The sequence below is a fragment of the Nerophis lumbriciformis genome, linkage group LG32 (assembly GCF_033978685.3).
Source record: "Nerophis lumbriciformis linkage group LG32, RoL_Nlum_v2.1, whole genome shotgun sequence".
Classification (NCBI taxonomy): Eukaryota; Metazoa; Chordata; class Actinopteri; order Syngnathiformes; family Syngnathidae; genus Nerophis; species Nerophis lumbriciformis.
In genome coordinates this window covers 30,066,074-30,088,032 of record NC_084579.2, presented here as the reverse complement: position 1 = coordinate 30,088,032, position 21,959 = coordinate 30,066,074, and the positions used below count along the sequence as shown (strand labels likewise).

Below are 21,959 nucleotides of genomic sequence, written 5' to 3'. Positions count from 1 at the left end.
TGTGGCAGGGTATACAGGTCATCACAGACTATAAAGCTGCCCCCTGTGACAACAGTATCAGCTTCCTAGATGACCTTAACAACTACTTTGCAAGGTTTGAGGCACTTAACACCACTCCGGCGAGAAAATCCAACTCTCGCCCTGATGAGCAGCCGCTCAACCAGGATATAGCGGATGTCCGTAAAACCCTGAGGAGAGTGAACCCCCGGAAAGCACCGGGACCTGATGACATTCCGGGCAAGGTGCTTAAGGGATGTGCAGACCAGCTGGCTGGGGTTCTCACAGACATCTTCAACATCTCGCTGACCCAGGCTGTGGTACCATCATGCTTTAAGACGGCCACAATCATTCCAGTGCCAAAAAAACCCACAATCTCCTCCCTCAATGATTACCGCCCCGTTGCACTCACCCCCATCATAATGAAGTGCTTCGAGAGGCTGGTAAAGGAATATATTGTCTCCAGACTTCCCCCCACACTCGACCCATACCAGTTTGCTTATCGCCCTAACCGCTCCACAGAGGACGCCATCTCCTCTGCACTCCACCTGAGCTTAGAACATCTGGGAGGAAAGGACACACACGTGCGGATGTTGTTCCTGGACTTCAGCTCAGCATTCAACACCATCATCCCGCAGCACTTGGTGAGCAAACTGGCCCCCCTTGGATTCAGTGCCCCCCTTTGCAACTGGCTGCTTGACTTCCTCACAGACAGACCCCAATCTGTGAGAGTGGGCAACAACACCTCCAGTGCCATCTCCCTGAAAACCGGCTCTCCCCAGGGCTGCGTCCTGAGTCCGCTGCTGTTCACGTTGATGACCCATGACTGCTGCGCCAGGTCCACTACTAACCACATTGTGAAGTACACGACAGTAGTGGGCCTCATCCGTGACAACAATGACATGGACGACAGGGAGGTGAAACATCTGGTTGACTGGTGCAGAACCAACAACCTGGTCCTGAATGTCAACAAGACCAAGGAGATCATCGTTGACTTCAGGAAGCACCAGTCCAGCCACACTCCACTCTTCATCAACGGCACAGCGGTGGAGATGGTAAGCAGCACCAAGTTCCTGGGGGTGCAGATAACTGACAATATAACCTGGTCCCTACACACCAGAGCTCTTGTAAAAAGAGCTCAGCAGCGCATGCACTTTTTGCGTCGGATGAAAAGAGCACAGCTCCCTCCCCCCATTCTCACCACATTCTACAGAGGCACCTCTGTCTGGACAGGAGCCTGCAATGCCTCAGACTGGAAGTCTCTCCAGAGAGTGGTGAGGATGGCGGAAAAGATCATCAGGACTCCTCTTCCTCCTATCCAGGAGATTGCAAAAAAACGCTGCCTGACCAGGGCTCAGAAAATCTGCAAAGACTCCTCCCATCCCCACCAAGGACTGTTTTCACTGCTGGACTCTAGAAAGAGGTTCCGCAGCCTCCGAAGCAGAACCTCCAGGTTCTGTAACAGCTTCTTCCCTCAGGCCGTAAGACTCTTGAACGCATCATAATTAAATTATCCCCTCAACTCCCCCCAAAATGGATTAACTCGCTGGAATAAAAAAGACAATATAACTTACATCCATAAATGTGGACGCATGTGAAAAAGTGCAATATATTTATCTGTACAGTAATCTATTTATTTATTTATATATATTTATTTTATATATATGTTTATTAATTTATATATGCACCGTATTGCTTTTTTATCCTGCACTACCATGAGCTTATGTAACGAAATTTCGTTCTTATCTGTGCTGTAAAGTTCAAATTTGAATGACAATAAAAAGGAAGTCGAAGTCAGGTTATAAAAGATAGTGTATTGTTTATATATATATTACACATTATATAAAAATATGTTTTATTGTTAAATGGATGTGAATATGTGCTAAATGTGTAGATTAATTTAAAATATACATTTTGTCATCTTAAACATTATAGAAATGTATGTATTTGTATATCGTTTCATTCTTATATTTATCAAAAATAAATACTTCTATCCATCTTCTTCCACTTATCCGGGGTCGGGTCACAGGGGCAGCAGCCTAAGCAGAGAAGCACAGACTTGCCTCTCCCCAGCGACTTCATCCAGCTCCTACCGGGGGATCCCAAGGCGCTCCCAGGCCAGCTGGGAAACAGTCTCTCCAACGTGTCCCTTCCCCGTGACCTCCTACCGGTCAAACGTGCCCTAAATACCTCCCAAAAGAGCCGTCTGGGGGCATCCTAACCAGATGCCCGAGTTACCTCATCTGACCCATTCTCGATACAAGATAATAATATACTTATTTTTATAAAATGGCTAAATGTGTAAATTATCGTCATCTATTCATTTTCTCTTCTTATTTATTGATAAACAACACATTATAAAAATGTAGGGTGTTGCATATTTTTTCATTCTTAAGCCCCCCGTGATCCCTAGAGGGGCAAGTGGTAGAAAATGGAAACTTTTTGTTAAATTGATGTAAATATGGCTAAATGTGTAGATTATCTGAAAATGTGTTCTATTTGTTTATTTATTGATAAATAACACATTATAGAAATGTATGTTTTTGTGTAATTTTTCATTTTTATACTTAATATTTAAATACTTCTTTTTTATTTAATTGATGTAAATATGGCTAAATGTGCGGATCATTTTTAAAATATGTATTTTCTCTTTTCCTACTCATACTTGTATTTATACATAAATATTTTTTATTTAATCACAAATAAATACTTATTTTTATAAAATGGTTAAATGTGTAATATATCGTCATATATTTATTTTCTCTTTTTATTTATTGATAAACAAACAACACATAAAAATGTAGGGTGTTGCACATTTTTTCATTCTTAAACCCCCCGTGATACCTAGAAGTACAAGTGGTAGAAAATGGATGAAAATCAATTTGTTGTGTTAAATTTATGTAAATATGGCTAAATGTGTAGATTATCTGAAAATATTTTTTATTTGTTTATTTATTGATAAATAACACATTATAGAAATGTATGTTTTTATGTAATGTTTCATACTTAATATTTAAATACCGTACTTGTTTTTTATTCAATTGATGTAAACATGGCTAAATGTGTGGATCCTTTTTAAAATATATATTTTCTCTTTTCCTATTCATACTTGTATTTAAAGATACATATTTTTTATTTAATCACAAATAAATACTTATTTTTATAAAATGGCTAAATGTGTAAATTATCGTCATGTATTTAGTATTTATTTTCTCTTCTTATTTATTGATAAAGAACACATAAAAAAAATGTAGGGTTTTGCATATTTTTTCATTCTTAAGCCCCCGTGATCCCTAGAAGGATAAGCGGTAGAAAATGGATGATTATCTGAAAATATGTTCTATTTGTTTATTTATTGATAAATAACACATTATAGAAATGTATGTTTTTGTGTACTTTTTCATTTTTATACTTAATATTTAAATACTTGCTTTTTATTCAATTGACGTAAATATGTGGATTATTTTAAAAAATATGTATTTTCTATTTTTCTAGTCACACTTGTATTTATAGATAAATAACACATTATAAAAAACGTGTATTTTTTTTATTTAATCACAAATAAATACTTGTTTAAAAAATGTATGTAAATATGGTTAAACGTAATCATCTTAAAATATATTTTTCTTTTTTCATACATGTCAAAAAGAAAGGTTTTAAAAAAAATGAAATTGATGTTAAGAAGTCTAAACATTGATCATCTTAAAATATGTATTTTCTCTTTTCTATTTATTAATAAACAACACATTAAAACAATTATTTTTTAATATTATCAAAAATAAATACATACATTTATGTAAAACTGTATAAACAGGATAAAAAATTCTGCTAACCACTTGTTTCAAACACCAATTCAATTGCGTTCACTGAGACGTAGTTTTTGGTTCCTGTTAAATGAGCTGAGCTTAGTCATCTTGACATTGGGTCTGACTGGGATGCACATGTGGGTGTACCAAATGAAGTGTCTGTCCAGTGAGTGTGTCTTTAGAGTTGATGTGTACCTGCTTCTTCTGCATTCACTTTGGCCTGCTGGGCTTTAGCGCAGAGCTGCCAAAGATGGAGCAAAGAGGAACATATGAGTGTGATTTCATATTAACAGTGTTTAACGACTGTTGGCCAGTCATAACAAACTCAACTTTATTGCAAACTTTGACAGTGTGCTACCTTGTCCATGTGCTTCGTGCCGCTGCTGCATCTGTTCACATTCTGTTCCGCTTCTTCTTTATCGATGCACTTCTGCTCGTACGTCCTCTTTGACTGTGGGACACATGGACGTACGGCTACAGTGTTCGATACCACACAATGTATAGGAATGCTGGCAGGAGACATTTCATGTGATGTTCCTCTTTTTAGTGTGAGACCATCTGACCGTGTCCATAACACAACTTCCCTCAATGGCAACACAACTTCCCCCAAAAAAGCTGGTTGGCCCGCCCGGACATTTGTTTTCTACCACTTATTCTGTTCAGAGTAGCAGGTGAGCTGGAGCCTATCACAGTTGACTTGGGGTTAGAGGCAGGATATACCCTAAACTGGTCACCATTTCATCACAGGACAAACACAACCGTCCACTTGCTCTCATTAGGGCCATGGGTGCGCTGGAGCCTATCCCAGTTGACTTGGGGTTAAAGGCAGGATATATCCTAAACTGTTTTCCATTCAATCACTGGACACATAAGACAAACACAACCAACCGATTGCGCTCAATAGGATCATGGGTGAGCTGGAGCTTATCCCAGCTGAATTCAGGGTAAGAGTAAGAGTTGGGTTACACCCTGGACTGGTAAACATTTAATCACAGGATACCTACAGACAAACAACCATACATGTATCCATTTTCCAATACCACTTGTCCTAAATTTCTGTATGAGCTGGAGCCTATCCCACTTGACTTGGGGTTAATGGCAGGGTATACCCTAAACTGGTCACCATTCATTCACAGGACACACAAGACAAACACAACAATCCGCTTGCTCTCATAGTCATGGGTGAGCTGGAGCCTATACCAGCTGACTTTGGATTAAGAGGTGGGTTACACCCTGAACTGGTCTTCATTTAATCAACGGATACCTATAGACAAACAGCCATACATGCATCTGTTTTCCTATACCACTTGTCCTAAATTAGTGTACAGTATGAACTGGAGCCTATCCCAGTTGACTTTGGGTTAGAAGCATCCATCCATCCATCCATTTTCTACCGCTTATTCCCTTCGGGGTCGCGGGTGGAGCTGGAGCCTATCTCAGCTTCAATCGGGCGGAAGGAGGGATACACCCTGGACAAGTCGCCACCTCATCGCAGCGCCAACACAGATAGACAGACAACATTCACACACTAGGGCCAATTTAGTGTTGCCAATCAACCTATCCCCAGGTGCATGTCTTTGGAGGTGGGAGGAAGCCGGAGTACCCGGAGGGAACCCACGCAGTCACGGGGAGGACATGCAAACTCCACACAAAAATATCCCGAGGCCGGGATTGAACTCACGACTACTCAGGACCTTCGTATTGTGAGGCAGACGCACTAACCCCTCTGCCACCGTGCTGCCTGGGTTAGAAGCAGAGTTCCCTAAACTAGTCACCATTCAATCGAGGTACACACATGACAAACACAACCACCTGCTTACTCTCATTAGGGTCATGGGTGAGCTGGAGCCTATCCCAGTTGAATTTGGGGTAAGAGGTGGGTTACACCCTGGACTGGTCACCATTTAATCACATCATACCTATAGACAAACAACCATAAATCTATGTTTTGCTATACCACTTGTCCTAAATGTCTGTATGAGCTGGAGTCTATCCCAGCTAAATTGGAAGTGAGAGATGTGGTACACCCTTGACTGGTAACCAGCCAATCACAAGGCACATACAAACAACCATGTTATATGCCACTTGGTCTTAGCGGGGTTGCGTGTGAGCTGGAGCCTATCCTGGGTTAGGCTTAGTTTGTTAGAAATAAAGTATTATTTAAATTGTTGTAAGTTTAGTCAGGTGGTTGTTTTTGTCTACATTTAAGTCAGTTAGTTATGAGATGAGTTGCTTGGTTACTACATTAGTTAGTTCCCCAGTAATAACGTTTTTGAGTTAAAGTCAACAGCTCTTTGAGTCATTTAGTCTTCAGGAACATTAGTTAAGTAAGTTATTTATGAACACCTCATCAGTGGTGTAGGTTTAGTAAGTTATTTTCATAAGTTAATTGGTTAAGTAGTCTGTTAGTATTGAAGTGCAGTTTTAATTAGTATCAGTTTTGTTAGTATTGAGGTTCTGTTTTCCTTTGTGTATGTTTAGTTATTTTTTTAAGTTTGTTGGTTAGTTGTGTGTTAGTAATGATGTTCCGTTTTCATTGGTGTGGGTTTAGTTATTTTCATAAGTTAGTTGGTTTGTTAGTCTGTTAGTTTTGAGGTTCTGTTTTCATTTGTGCAAGTTGAATTAGTAATGAGGTTATATTATGTTTAGTTAGTAACACAGTTGCACTTTCATTTGTATTTGTAGGTTAGTTGGACAGTCTGTCAGTACTGAAAAGTTGTTTTCAATGGTGTAAGTTTAGTTGTTTTCATTGGTATTGGTTTAATTAGTTGTTTTCATAAGTTATTTTGTTAGTTTTGCTATTGGTATTGAGGTTTAGTTTTCATTTTTGGAGGTTTAGTTAGTTGGTATCATAAGTTAGTTAGTTAGTTTTGCTATTAGTATTGAGGTTCTGTTTTCATTGGCGTAAGTTTAGTTAATTATTTTCATAAAAAAGCTGGTTCGTTGGGTTGTTCTCTTTCCATTGGTGTATGTTTAGTTAGTTGCTATTATTTTAAGTTAGTTAAGCTGTTAGAAATTAGGTTCTGCTTTCATTGGTGTAAGTTGAGTTAGTTGTCTTCATAGGTCAGCTGGATAGTTAGGTAGTTAGTATTGAAGGTTACTTTCATTGGTGTATGTTTAGTTAGTAACAAGTCACATCCTCATTGGTGTATTTATTGGTTAGTTATGAATCATTGATCTACCTTAAGCTAAATAGTTGTTTTTTAAACATTAGTTAGTTATTAATGCCATTGTTTATTTAAGTTATGTGGCGTTAGTAAGAAGGCTATGTAGCATATATACATTAGCGTAGTTAAAGTTCAAGTTAAAGTAGGCTTAGGTGTTTTAATTTTTTGCGTGTTTAAAATAAGTTAGTTGGTTGATTATTTACTTAGTTTAATGTAAAATAAGAAATACTTGTGATCAGGTAGTTAATTGTTTCCTTCTTAGTCAGAAGACGTTCTAAGCTTGCTGAAGGTCTGCTCTTGTTTTCTAACCTCCATAGTTCTCTTGAGCTGAGTACTCTTGTGCTTGTGAAGAGCCTCCATGTGTTGTTCCAACTGAAATTGCATCATGTTATGGAAACATTAAATGGGCCTTCAATTAACATGTTCATTATAATCATCATCATTAACGACCTTCTTTCTCGCTTCTTTTTGTTTCTCCCGGAACTCCTCCATTTTCTTGACCTCCTCCCTCATGCTGTGTGCCACACGTAAGTGCGACAGAATCACATGTTCCGTCTCTGAGGGAACATGGTAACACAACACAGCAGGTAACACACTATATGACATTCAGATACAGTATGTACGATGGGCTACTTACGTAATTTGAATATGTCCAGAGATCGTTTTAATGTGCTGAGAAATAAAAGCAGAGCGTTTTAGTGTATACAGTAAGTACAAATATTTGAATGAATACACAGCAATATGCTTTTGTCGTGATTGAACAACTACTCTGCATCATACTTAGATGTTTCCAATATTGTGGTGACCTTTTTAATGACATGCACTTCTCACACACTTCCTTCCTCATCATACACACGCACTCTCATGTGATTATCCAGCATGAGAATGTCACAAGCACGCACGCACACACAGACACACACACACACACACACACACACACACACACACACACACATGCACACACACACACACGAAGACAGACGCATTAAAGTGCTTACTTCATCTCATTATGTCCACACACCTTCTTGGATAAACCCTGCAGATCTTTGGCGTATTTCTCCTCAATGGACGCCCTGACAACAACAAACCCACAGCCAGAAGGACAAATACAAGTTAATAATTGCAAATCAGTCATAGATAGTTAGCTATGAAAACATAACATTATTACTGTTTAACTATGTGCAGGGTTAGTTATATCGTACAGTATAAAGCTGTTGTTAGATATTTTACAATTATTAGTTTGTTTTCTCTAACATAAGTTATTAGGTTATGTTTTTATATATATATATATATATATATATATATATATATATATATATATATATATATATATACATATATATATATATATATATATATATATATATATATATATATATAAATATGTATATATATATATATATATATATATATGTATATATATAAGAGTATGTATATAATTATATATATATATATATATTTATATATATATGTATATATATATAATTATATACTGTATATATGTATATTTATATATATAATTATATATATACAGATATATGTATGTGTGTATACATGTATATGTATATATATATAATTATATATATATATATACTGTATATATATGTATGTAGGTGTGTGTAGACATGTATATGTATATATATATATATATATATATATATATACATACAGTATATGTATGTGTATACACATATATATATATATATATATATATGTACATATATATATATATATATATATATATACACAGTATATGTATGTGTGTACATATATATACATGTACATACAGTATATGTATGTGTGTATACACATATATATATATATATATACATGTACATACAGTATATGTATGTGTGTATACACATATATATATATATATATATACATGTACATACAGTATATGTATGTGTGTATACACACATATATATATATACATGTACATACAGTATATGTATGTGTGTATACACACATATATATATATATATATATATATATACACATATATATATATACATATATATATATATATTTATTTATTTGTTTTTTTGTCCTGCCACGCAAATCATATTATTGATGTAGATGCCCATATCTGCTGTACAGATTTACTTCAGAAAAGAGAAATGTGGGCTACTTCTCTTACTGTTTAACTATGTGCAGGGTTAGTTATATCGTACAGTATAAAGCTGTTGTTAGATCTTTTACTATTATTAGTTTGTTTTCTCTAACATAGGTTATTAGGTTGTTTTTATCAATAGTAATATTAAGGTCTTGTTTTAATAGGTTTACTTAGTTAGTAAGAGCCCAAGTTTTAATTGCTGTATGTTTGGTTAGTTAGTTAAATAGTTAGTTAGTTTGTAACCCATACAATGATCGAGGGGGACATCGTTTGTTAGGGGTGTTAAAAAAAATCGATTTTCGAACGAATCGTCATTCTTATTTGTATATACATTGTTTAATATATCAATATATATATATATATATATATATATATATATATATATATATATATATATATATATATATATATATATATATATATATATAATTATATGTATATATATAAATATATATATATTTATAGATATATATATATATATATATATACATATAATTATATATATATAAATACAAAGGTGCCGAGTAGTCTGGGGTTCAATCCCAGGCTCGGGATCTTTCTGTGTGGAGTTTGCATGTTCTCCCCGTGACTGCGTGGGTTCCCTCCGGGTACTCCGGCTTCCTCCCACCTCCAAAAACATGCACCTGGGGATAGGTTGATTGGCAACACCAAATTGGCCCTAGTGTGTGAATGTGAGTGTGAGTGTTGTCTGTCTATCTGTGTTGGCCCTGCGATGAGGTGGCGACTTGTCCAGGGTGTAACCCGCCTTCCGCCCGATTGTAGCTGAGATAGGCTCCAGCGCCCCCCGCGACCCCAAAGGGAATAAGCGGTAGAAAATGGATGGATGGATGGAAATATATATATGTATATATATATAATTATACGTGTATATATATATATATATATATATATATATATATATATATATATACTACCGTTCAAAAGTTTGGGGTCACATTGAAATGTCCTTATTTTTTAAGGAAAAGCACTGTACTTTTCAATGAAGATAACTTTAAACTAGTCTTAACTTTAAAGAAATACACTCTATACATTGCTAATGTGGTAAATGACTATTCTAGCTGCAAATGTCTGGTTTTTGGTGCAATATCTACATAGGTATATAGAGGCCCATTTCCAGCAACTATCACTCCAGTGTTCTAATGGTACAATGTGTTTGCTCATTGGCTCGGAAGGCTAATTGATGATTAGAAAACCCTTGTGCAATCATGTTCACACATCTGAAAACAGTTTAGCTCTTTACAGAAGCTACAAAACTGACCTTCCTTTGAGCAGATTGACTTTCTGGAGCATCACATTTGTGGGGTCAATTAAACGCTCAAAATGGCCAGAAAAAGAGAACTTTCATCTGAAACTCGACAGTCTATTCTTGTTCTTAGAAATGAAGGCTATTCCATGCGAGAACTTGCTAAGAAATTGAAGATTTCCTACAACGGTGTGTACTACTCCCTTCAGAGGACAGCACAAACAGGCTCTAACCAGAGTAGAAAAAGAAGTGGGAGGCCGCGTTGCACAACTGAGCAAGAAGATAAGTACATTAGAGTCTCTAGTTTGAGAAACAGACGCCTCACAGGTCCCCAACTGGCATCTTCATTAAATAGTACCCGCAAAACACCAGTGTCAACATCTACAGTGAAGAGGCGGCTGCGGGATTCTGGGCGTCATGGCAGAGTGGCAAAGAAAAAGCCATATCTGAGACTGGCCAATAAAAGAAAAAGATTAAGATGGGCAAAAGAACACAGACATTGGACAGATGAAGACTGGAAAAAAGTGTTGTGGACGGATGAATCCAAGTTTGAGGTGTTTGGATCACAAAGAAGAACGTTTGTGAGATGCAGAACAACTGAAAAGATGCTGGAAGAATGCCTGACGCCATCTGTTAAGCATGGTGGAGGTCATGTGATGGTCTGGGGTTGCTTTGGTGCTGGTAAGGTGGGAGATTTGTACAGGGTAAAAGGGATTCTGAATGAGGAAGGCTATCACTCCATCTAGCAACGCCATGCCATACCCAGTGGACAGCGCTTGATTGGAGCCAATTTCATCCTACAACAGGACAATGACCCAAAACACACCTCCAAATTGTGCAAGAACTATTTAGAGAAGAAGCAGGCAGCTGGAGTGGCCAGCGCAGTCACCAGATCTGAACCCCATTGAGCTGTTGTGGGAGCAGCTTGACCGTATGGTACGCAAGAAGTGCCCATCCAACCAATCCAACTTGTGGGAGCTGCTTCTAGAAGCGTGAGGTGCAATTTCTCCAGATTACCTCAACAAATTAACAGCTAGAATGCCAAAGGTCTGCAATGCTGTAATTGCTGCAAATGGAGGATTCTTTGACGAAAGCAAAGTTTGATGTAAAAAAAATCTTATTTCAAATACAAATCATTATTTCTAACCTTGTCAATGTCTTGACTCTATTTTCTATTCATTTCACAACGTATGGTGGTGAATAAGTGTGACTTTTCATGGAAAACACAAAATTGTTTGGGTGACCCCAAACTTTTGAACGGTAGTGTATATATATATATATATATATATATATATATATATATATATATATATATTTGTTTTTTTGTCCTGCCACAAGTTAGTTAATATTGTTTTCATTGACATACAGTCGCGGTCAAAAGTTTACATACACTCGTAAAGAACATAATGTCATGGCTGTCTTGAGTTTCCAATCGGGGGACGGCGTGGCGCAGTGGGAGAGTGGCCGTGCGCAACCCGAGGGTCCCTGGTTCAATCCCCACCTAGTACCAACCTCGTCATGTCCGTTGTGTCCTGAGCAAGACACTTCACCCTTGCTCCTGATGGGTGCTGGTTAGCGCCTTGCATGGCAGCTCCCTCCATCAGTGTGTGAATGTGTGTGTGAATGGGTAAATGTGGAAGTAGTGTCAAAGCGCTTTGAGTACCTTGAAGGTAGAAAAGCGCTATACAAGTACAACCCATTTATCATTTATCATTTGTACAACTTTTGTGATAGAGTGATTGTAGCACATACTTGTTGGTCACAAAAAACATTCATGAAGTTTGGTTCTTTTATGAATTTATTATGGGTCTACTGAAAATGTGACCAAATCTGCTGGGTCAAAAGTATACATACAGCAATGTTAATATTTGATTACATGTCCCTTGGCAAGTTTCACTGCAATAAGGCGCTTTTGGTTGAATGGTTGACCACTCCTCTTGACAAAATTGGTGCAGTTCAGCTAAATGTGTTGGTTTTCTGACATGGACTTGTTTATTCAGCATTGTCCACACATGCAAGTCAGGACGTTGGGAAGGCCATTCTAAAACCTTAACTCTAGCCTGATTTAGCCATTCCTTTCCCTCTTTTGGCATGTATTTGGGGTCATTGTGTTACGTAGTGGTCGCATGGCTGCGCTGGTAGTGTTCCTTCCAAGGCAGAAGACAAAATGGAGCAGCGTGCAGGTAGGATTTATGGTTTTAATTATTTTAAGGCAAGATCAAAAATACAAAACTAAGGACGCTAACAAGCGTGGAGCTAAAAAAAACAAAATGTCACCAAGGGTGAAAAAAACAGGAATGCTAGTGTGTAAACGAATCACTAGAGCAGTGGTTCTTAACCTTGTTGGAGGTACCAAACCCCACCAGTTTCATATGCGCATCCACCGAAGCCTTCTTTAGTGAAAAATAAAATGGTTTTTTTTTTCAAATTCAAGACAAAGTTATATGTTTTTGGTAACACTTTAGTATGGGGAACATATTCTAAGTAACAAAGACTTAATTTAAAGTTATTTGGACACTAGGGGAACATATTCTAAGTAATAAAGACTTAATTTAGAGTTATTTGGACACTAGGGGAACATATTCTAAGTAATAAAGACTTAATTTAGAGTTATTTGGTTAGGGTTAGGGTCAGGGTTAGAGGGTTAGGGTTATAATAAGGCCATGCCGAATAAGGCATTAATAAGTACTTAATAATGACTAGTTAAGAGCCAATATGTTACTAATTTGCATGTTAATAACATACTTGCCAACCCTCCCGGATTTTCCGGGAGACTCCCGAAATTCAGCGCCTCTCCCGAAAACCTCCCGGGACAAATTTTCTCCCGAAAAACTCCCGAAATTCAGGCGGACCTGAGTGACGTGTTGACAACACACAACAACAGTGTCTACCGTAAAGCAGTTCGTCTGCCGTAAACAGCAATGTTGTGACACTTTTAAACAGGACAATACTGCCATCTACTGTACATGCATATGTGACCCACCCGTAATGTGTCACATTTTTGTGTTGATTTATTTATTTTATTTTGTGGTTTGAATTCGTTTTTGGAGCTGTCATTACACATTTATCAGTATTCACATTGGTCAGTAGGGGGCAGTAGGGCGTTTCTTCCCAATTGAATGCTATCACCTGCAGACCGGAAGTGGCTTGTCATTCTGATGAGCGCGACCAGTCTGTGAACAATTGAAACGTCCTGTGTGCTTTTTCCTCCTGTATAACAGGTTAGTTTTGGTGAATCAACTCACTGAATAATATCCATGTGATCTTTATAAGTTTAAGTACACATTCTGATGGTGGAGCCTAACTCTAAAGTGTTTGTGAGTTGTAGTTTGTAAATGAACACTGAAATTCAAGTATTTATTTTATTTATATATATATGTATATATATATATATATATATATATATATATATATACATATAGCTAGAATTCACTGAAAGTCAAGTATTTCTTATATATATATATATATATATATCTTAACCACGCCCCCAACCACGCCCCCCCGCTCCACCCCCGACCACGCCCCCGCCCCCACCCCCCACCTCCCGAAATCGGAGGTCTCAAGGTTGGCAAGTATGGTTAATAAGCAACTAATTAATGGTGAATATGTTCCCCATACTACAGTGTTACCATGTTTTATTACTGGTGCACAAAATGAACCGTGCATGAACATCACCTTGTTCAAAGAACAAAACCAACGCAGTGCATAAACTCACAACAAATTACACACCTGCAAACCAGTCAGCTGTTGCCGTATCCATAATACGCCGATAAGGAGAAGTTTGTATTTACACGATGAGTCGGGTGTGTTTTGACCTCCGCCAAACCCCTGAGGCCGACTCACCGAACCCCTAGGGTTCGATCGAACCCAGGTTAAGACCCACTGCACTAGAGCGAGGAGAAAAACCAGGAGAACGTAAATGTTGCCTATAGCAAACATTGACCCAGCAACTAATGCTGGGTGACAGAAAACTATAAAGGGGAATGATTAACCAAAGCACCTGGTGGGAACACTAATTGCTAAACTAAGACAAGTAAGGAGAATCAGTGCCCATGGAAACCGACAGTAAACAGGGAAAGAGGGTGCACCCAGGAAACAGACTAAAACAGGAAAACTACCAAACATAAATCATGCCATGACTCGGGTAACGGATCATGACATAAGCCCCCCTTAAGGGACGGATACCAGACGTCCCAAACTAGGAACCCCTCCCCTAAAAAAAACAGAATAAGTCCAAAGTCACGGGAGGGTGGAGGGAGGACTTGGCCAGGCCAAGTGCCCCGAAGCCACCGGGGACGAGTCAGGTGGCGGCGGCGAGTAGAACGTCGCCGCAATTGGCGAGGTGGGCAACCACGGAACGGCCACATCAGTGGCCGACGAGGAGGCGGAAGCGCGTGGTACCGGAGCACCAGCAGCTGCGAAGGTTCATACGCGGGTTCTGCGGATCGCTGCCGACAGCGCGGAGGAAGTCCACAACACGGGCGCATCTTTGGCCGACGAGGAGGAGGTCGCGCAGCCGGTGGCGACGATGATGAAGACACCGTCATTGGAGGGGCCGGTTGACGATGACACTGACAGCGTCATGGGCGCAGTCGTCGACGATGATGATGATGACAATGAAGATGGCGGCGCCCTGCGAAAGCCCGCCAGAGATGATGTCTTCGTGGGAGGAGACGATGGCGGGGATGACAGCGGCGTGTGCTTCACTGCACTGCTGCCGGTAGTAGCTCCCCCTCCACTAGGCGGATGCCAGACGCCGTCCACCACTGGGAGAAGGAGTAAATGGTTGTCGGTGTCCCCCGGTTCAAAAACCCGGGACGGGCGGAAGGGGGCCAGGAGGAGGGAAAACGACACGTCCCTCGCCGAGTCCCAGCAGGAGGCCAGGAGGGACTCCTGGCCTCCGGAGCCTTCGCCTACGGAGCCTTCGCCAGACTGGCAGGACAAGCGGGTGCTGGCAGGGAGAGCAGCTGTGGTGCAGCTGCTGGAAGCCGCCTTGTAGCAGGAATGGGTCTGGGGGCTCAACCGGTATTGGTTGCCGTGGCGCCGCGACCGGCGTAAGACGCGGGGCTGCGACCGGCGTGCGACACGGTGTAGGAACCGGTGGTCGACGCGCCGGCACAGGCGATTGCCGTGCAGCCGGTACAGGAGGTTGCACAGCAGGCGACAGGGAAGATGGCGGCGGTGGCCACGCCGGTCTGAGTTCCGGAGCCGGCGGCCGAACCGGTCGGAGATCCGTAACCGGCGGCTGAGCCGGGAGGAACGTAGGCGGCGGTGGCCTCAGCCGGTCGGAGAGCCGGAACCGGCGGTCGAGGCGGAGGGAGAAGGTCCGAGCCTGCTGTGGGCTGGGACCGCACAAACCTGGCTTTTAAGTCCTCCACGAATTGTGCGGTCAAGAACGTCGGTTGTGCGTCGCCGACAGGGGTTCTTGCAAGGTCCCAGTCTTGCTCGAGATCATGTTAGGAACTCGCATGGCTGCAGTTTTTGAGACCCCAAGATGCAGCAACCAGGAGAGCGACAAGGAGGTAAGATGATTTTATTATCATCAACAGAAAAGGAAGCAGTCTTGCACGTAAACGTTCCACAACATAAAGTGATCTTCGAGCACGGAGTGCTCGAGACAAGGCATAAATAGAAAATATGCTGATTGGCAGCGTGTGAGGACCGGCTGCCAATCAACGGCAGGTGAGGAAAAAACAGTGCTCCGCGGAACAAACAGGAAATGAAACAAAATAAGAGCACTGACGGGAAGTAAATACAAAAACAAGGAAACAAACAGAAATGAAGTGACAGATCTTCACACATTGTCCTGTTGGAACACCCAACTGCGCCCAAGACCCAACCTCCAGACTGATGATTTTAGGTTGTCCTGAAGAATTTGGAGGTAATCCTCCTTTTTCATTGTCCCATTGACGCTCTGTAAAGCACCAGTTCCATTGGCAGCAAAACAGGCCCAGAGCATAATACTACCACCACCATGCTTGATGGTAGGTGTGGTGCTCCTGGGATTAAAGGCCTCACCTTTTCTCCTCCAAACATATTGCTGGGTATTGTGGCCAAACAGCTAAATTTTTGTTTCATCTGACCACAGAATCTTCCTCCAGAAGGTCTTATCTTTGTCCATGTGATGTCAGATGAAACAAAAAGTAGACCCATAATAAATTCATAAAAGAACCAAATTTCATGAATGTTTTTTGTGATGAACAAGTACAGTATGTGCTCCAATCAATCAATCACAAACAAATAAGAGTTGTAGAAATGATTGGAAACTCAAGACAGCCATGACACTATGTCCTTCACAAGTGTATGTAAACCTTTGACCACGACTGTATATTTGGTTAGTTGTTTCCACTAAATGGTCCCTAGTGTGTGGATGTGAGTGTGAATGTTGTCTGTCTATCTGTGTTGGCCCTGCGATGAGGTGGCGACTTGTCCAGGGTGTACCCCGCCTTCCGCCCGATTGTAGCTGAGATAGGCTCCAGCGCCCCCCGCGACCCCAAAGGGAATAAGCGGTAGAAAATGGATGGATGGATGGATGTTTCCATCAACATTAGTTGGTTAGTTAGTGGTTCATGTTTTCATTGTAAAATGTGGCAATGAGCTACATTCGTTTGAAAATGAGTTGTGTTTTAATTGGTGTAGGTTGGTTGCATAGTAGTCTAAGTGATTTTTATTAGTTTGTACATTATGCATTTATTAACAACATTAGTTAGCAAAAAAGTTATTTGTGTAGGCTAAGTTAGTAAGTAGTCAGGTCATATCTTTGATATTTTCATTGATGCAGGTTTAGTTATTTACACATTATTTGATCAGTTAGTTACATATCTGCTAATTTCCTGACTTTGTTCATTTCTTCTAGTCCTTGTATTTGTTATGTTACACATGCATTTACTTGTGTTCCAGCTGTGGGTTTAGATTTTGAGGATTATTATCTGTCTTTCTCTTTACTTCCATGATGCGAGCAAAAATGTTGCCATGCCTGGAGTAGGGTTACCTGGCCCTGATGAACTCCTCCACTTCTTTGCACGTCCGCTTGCCGTCATTCAGGTACTGGATGATGACGTCATAACCACTCGTGCAGGTCAAGTCGGAGCTCTGTCAATCAAATTAGTTACCAAGGAAGGCATCAAGAGTTCATCTACAACAGTGGTCCCTAACCTTTTTTGCACCACGGACCAGTTTAATGTAGGCATTATTTTCAGGACTTTCCACTTGTGTCAGATAAATACAGCAAAAATAAGTGCATGAAAAATACAACGCACTATAACGCTGAATTAGTGGGAGCCGTTGGCTTGTTTCTTTTCAATGAAATGGAGATGGAAATCAGCCTTTGGCTAAAATCTGTCACATTTATATTTTATATGTTCATTAATGTGCATTGTATCATATCACAAAGTTATAACAAATAGCAACTTCTTATCAGGAGTTTTATTGTACATCTGTAAACAAGCTTATTGGTGTGTCTAGTGGGACAGGCGGAAGTTAAGTTGGAGAAAATGCAGTCGTTTATAAATGATTGAATGTTTCCCTGCGGCCCGGCCAGCAAATGCGTCACGGACCGGTACCGGTCCCCGGACCGGTGGTTGGTGACCACTGATCTACATGATAAATTGTATTTATTTTTCTATTGGGCATTTACACACAGAAGTCCATCCCCGCAAATAAACATTAAACACTAAAATGGAGGTTATGGTTTTCAAAGCCATAATTTAGGCAAACTGTGGTTTTGTCATATTCAGTGTTTCTCCCAGCATTGCATACAAAATGAAACAAACATAATAGGATGTTATATTATATTTGACACCTATTCCTGTATATCAAAACAAAGTTATGTCTCGTATAATCCCAACATCCTTTAAATGCACTTTTGAACTCGTGTATGCTAAACGAAATTAGCATCCTGCTCGGTATGTATTTGACATCAATTTAAATGACACTGATTTAGAGACATTATTCACTGTTTAAAGCTTATAAAGTGACATTAACGTAAAATGGACGTTAGAGTTTGAAGTTAGAAATGCAGTTGGAAGACACTCACCCAGAAGAAGTCCTTAAAATGAAGCATTTTCATAGCGAAATGACAATAGTTGCCCGTTTGTGTGCACTTTTGCCATGGACGCCCCCGCCCCCATGTGACGTCATTATGGTTACCGGAAGTTATTGTACTTATAGTTAGGGTTAGGAATTTTTATTTATTATTAATATTTAATACTCTATCTGTATTTGCTTTTGTTTTCTTTCCTTGATATTAAAAGTGTGTGATTTATAAATCACACACTTATATATGTTTGTTGTTCAATTTAAAAAAAAAAAAAGAATACTTCTAAGGCTCACAAGTTTGTTACTGCATATAAGTGATTAGTAGTTGCATACAACAATGAAATTACATGATATATATATTTTTTTACTTTGTACAGCAAGTGTGAAAATAAACGATTATTGATGGGAAGCCATCTAGTGGTTTATATAGAAAGGTGCAGGCCCATGAAATAACTACATTAATATTTTTTTGTTCTGAGAAGAAAATAGCTTGGTATCCTTGATTTAAAGCACTTTTTTTGTTTGTTTTACCGATTATAGGTTTTGGATTAATTTATGATCATATGCCTTAGTGTCAAAATTTTGTATTACTGTTTTTTTATTATTAAAAAGTAATAAAATGTTCTATATATAAATTGAATTACATTGAAATGAATTAATTGAAATGTCACCTTTATATTAACTCTCTACATTTAAATTTAATAAAAATATATTACCTGAAATAAAATTACCACATTACATTAATGAAATATAAAATGTCCAAATATAAATTTAATTCAAGGATTACATTTTCACATTAAAATAAAATCAAGGCACATTTATAATAAATCAGTATTAACGTTCTACTTGTACACGTTATCAATGTTGAATAACAATCTATGGTGTATAATATCAAGTCAAGTTCAGTTTCTGTATGAAAAGTGATTTGAAAAATGCATGAGCTCAAATACATAACATCACCTGTTGAGCACCTAATAAAAAAGAAGCTGGAAAAAATGACAGAGCAATGTAAACGTTTCCTGGTCATAGTCCCCCTTCCTGTTTGGTTGAGGTTTGAAAACATGTCACACATTACCATGTAAGGACTTTTCTTCACATTGCATAATCTTGTGATTGTGATTCCAATAGTCATCATAAACAACTTGATGGAAAACTTGTCACTTGAAAATGAAAAATAATCTGCATGACAGACAGTTTTAAATTAAAAATGTTCTACTCTTTGGTTTGTATCATTCTTATATTCAATTTATTTGTATAAATTAAAAAATATATTACACAGAAATCATAAAAATTCAATAAACCATTAAAAAAAATATATACTATCTAAAAATACTTTTAGGGACCGTTATTATTATTATTATTATTACAGTAGAATTACTGTTTTTATAATAGACTATTCCAAATATATTTCAGTCTGGGCTGCATGGTTTCGCTTTCTTTTTCCGATTACATAAACGTTAACTTGGTTGCGAAACACTGTTATTTTCATTGCACTTCCTTGTTTCCTCTAAAACACGTACAAGCCCAAACTTTTTTTTCTCTTTTTCTTTTGTTTTGCCTTCTTGTATTCAGAACCAACAGGTCAACAGGTTTTTTTCTTACCAACACCCTCTGTGCCTAAAGGACCACCCTCAAACTCACCGCATCAAAGCAAGACAAGTTATTTTGACTGACGCAAGCTCAGGTCGAAGGTCAAATCGACCCTGTGAGCCTAACTGTGTGTGAGTGCATAAACAACGAAAGTATTGTAACATCGTATCACTATTGACAACAGCCAAATCGTTAATTACCCACTGTGGGTAATGGCAATACAACGTTTACGTGGCCGAGGGTGGAGTTGGTCGTTGTTGTAGTAACAGTGAATAAATCAGATTCAGAAATGCTTTATTAAATGATTTTATGATCGCAACATGTAAACACAATATTTTTTCAACGTATTAGAGCCATAAATTCACTACCTGTAGATTGATATATTTGATGTGCAAGTGTGTTTGGTGGACAATGTAAAAATAAAAAATAAAAATTCAAACCTTATAGATAATAATATAAAAAAGGGAGTATAATTGTGTTCGTAGTGGACAGACAAAATAGTTTGTGTTTTTTACAAGTGAAAACGTGTCCAATCTATTTAATCCATGTCGCCAAACAAATAAAACATTAGGTTTTCTTGTTAATTTAACGCTATTTTATGCAGTAACGTATTTAGACCATATATATTAATCATTATATAGAATACACAATGTTTACAATGACACAGATGTCGATTCCATAGTATAGCCTAAACTTTATTATTGACTTTCGGTAAACAAACAAAATAACATTTTTGACGTCAACTAATCCGCCACAGATATCATTTCCTTCTTTTTTTTAATATAACTTTATTTAAACAATAATATACTGAAATTCTAGCACAGTGGTTCTCAAATGGGGGTACGCGTACCCCTGGGGGTACTTGAAGGTATGCCAAGGGGTACGTGAGATTTTTTTTAAATATTCTAAAAATAGCAACAATTCAAAAATCCTTTATATATATATTTATTGAATAACACTTCAACAAAATGTGAATGTAAGTTCATGAACTCAGTGAAGCACAAGCTCAGGTTTCTCACTAAAATATTTGTCAAAAAGAAGTGTGAAAAGAAATGCAACAATGCAATATTCAGTGTTGACAGCTAGATTTTTTTGTGGACATGTTCCATAAATATTGATGTTAAAGATTTCTTTTTTTGTGAAGAAATGTTTAGAATTAAGTTGATGAATCCAGATGGATCTCTATTACAATCCCCGAAGAGGGCACTTTAAGTTGATGATTACTTCTATGTGTAGAAATCTTTATTTATAATTGAATCACTTGTTTATTTTTCAAAAGGTTTTTAGTTATTTTTATATCTTTTTTTCCAAATAGTTCAAGAAAGACCACTACAAATGAGCAATATTTTGCACTGTTATACCATTTAATGAATCAGAAACTGATGACATAGTGCTTCTTTATCTCTTTTTTTCAACCAAAAATGCTTTGCTCTGATTAGGGGGTACTTGAATTAAAAAAATGTTCACAGGGGGTACATCACTGAAAAAAGGTTGAGAACCACTGTTCTAGCAACCTGAATATGTAAACAAGTACGGCTTTTATAATTATTGTCAAAATAGGCATATACAAATTATATTCTCAATAATTGTTAAACTGTAATCAAGATATGCAAACAAAACTACCATTAAGAAAGAAAGAAAAAAATAACTAAATACATAAGAGATATGTGCGAGAGATAACGCTTAAGGTTAATAAAACCAAAACCAAATAAAAGCATATTTTTTTATGACCTTTTTTGTCATCATTAGTGAGTGATATACATGTTTTATTTCAGAATAAAACAAACAAATACCAAGCCTAATGTGTCTTTCGGAAAATACACCCAACTCCGTCCTAAAATGAAGTGCGTGACGTCAGACTATCGCGCCATGAGTAAAGAAAAGAACAGCCAGCGTGGAAGAGGGCGGGGCTTCGTATTAAGGCGGGAGGGGATTTCACCATCGCGTCATCGTGTCTATTAAAGATGGCGGCTGAAGGAAGA

General features: G+C 38.4%; 1 protein-coding gene across 4 annotated transcripts in view; it reads right to left on the bottom strand.

Annotated features, from left to right (window-relative positions):
* The window catches only part of pstpip2 (proline-serine-threonine phosphatase interacting protein 2), a 25,035-nt gene extending 6,565 nt beyond the window's left edge, over nt 1-18,470 (bottom strand). For 2 of the 4 annotated variants that reach the window (XM_061927419.1, XM_061927420.1), the window contains exons 1-8: nt 18,386-18,464; nt 17,342-17,442; nt 7,969-8,043; nt 7,608-7,642; nt 7,421-7,527; nt 7,280-7,342; nt 4,162-4,254; nt 3,999-4,044 (exon numbers count right to left, since the gene is read on the bottom strand). In XM_061927419.1, the coding sequence (XP_061783403.1) occupies nt 3,999-4,044; nt 4,162-4,254; nt 7,280-7,342; nt 7,421-7,527; nt 7,608-7,642; nt 7,969-8,043; nt 17,342-17,442; nt 18,386-18,418 (553 nt within the window). In that variant the 5' untranslated portion in view covers nt 18,419-18,464. Of the gene's footprint in view, nt 1-3,998; nt 4,045-4,161; nt 4,255-7,279; nt 7,343-7,420; nt 7,528-7,607; nt 7,643-7,968; nt 8,044-17,341; nt 17,443-17,505; nt 17,560-18,385 lie in introns of those variants that run through there. The other 2 variants (XM_061927421.1, XM_061927422.1) reach the window with 2 other exon arrangements.
* Between the last annotated feature and the right edge of the window lie 3,489 nt (nt 18,471-21,959).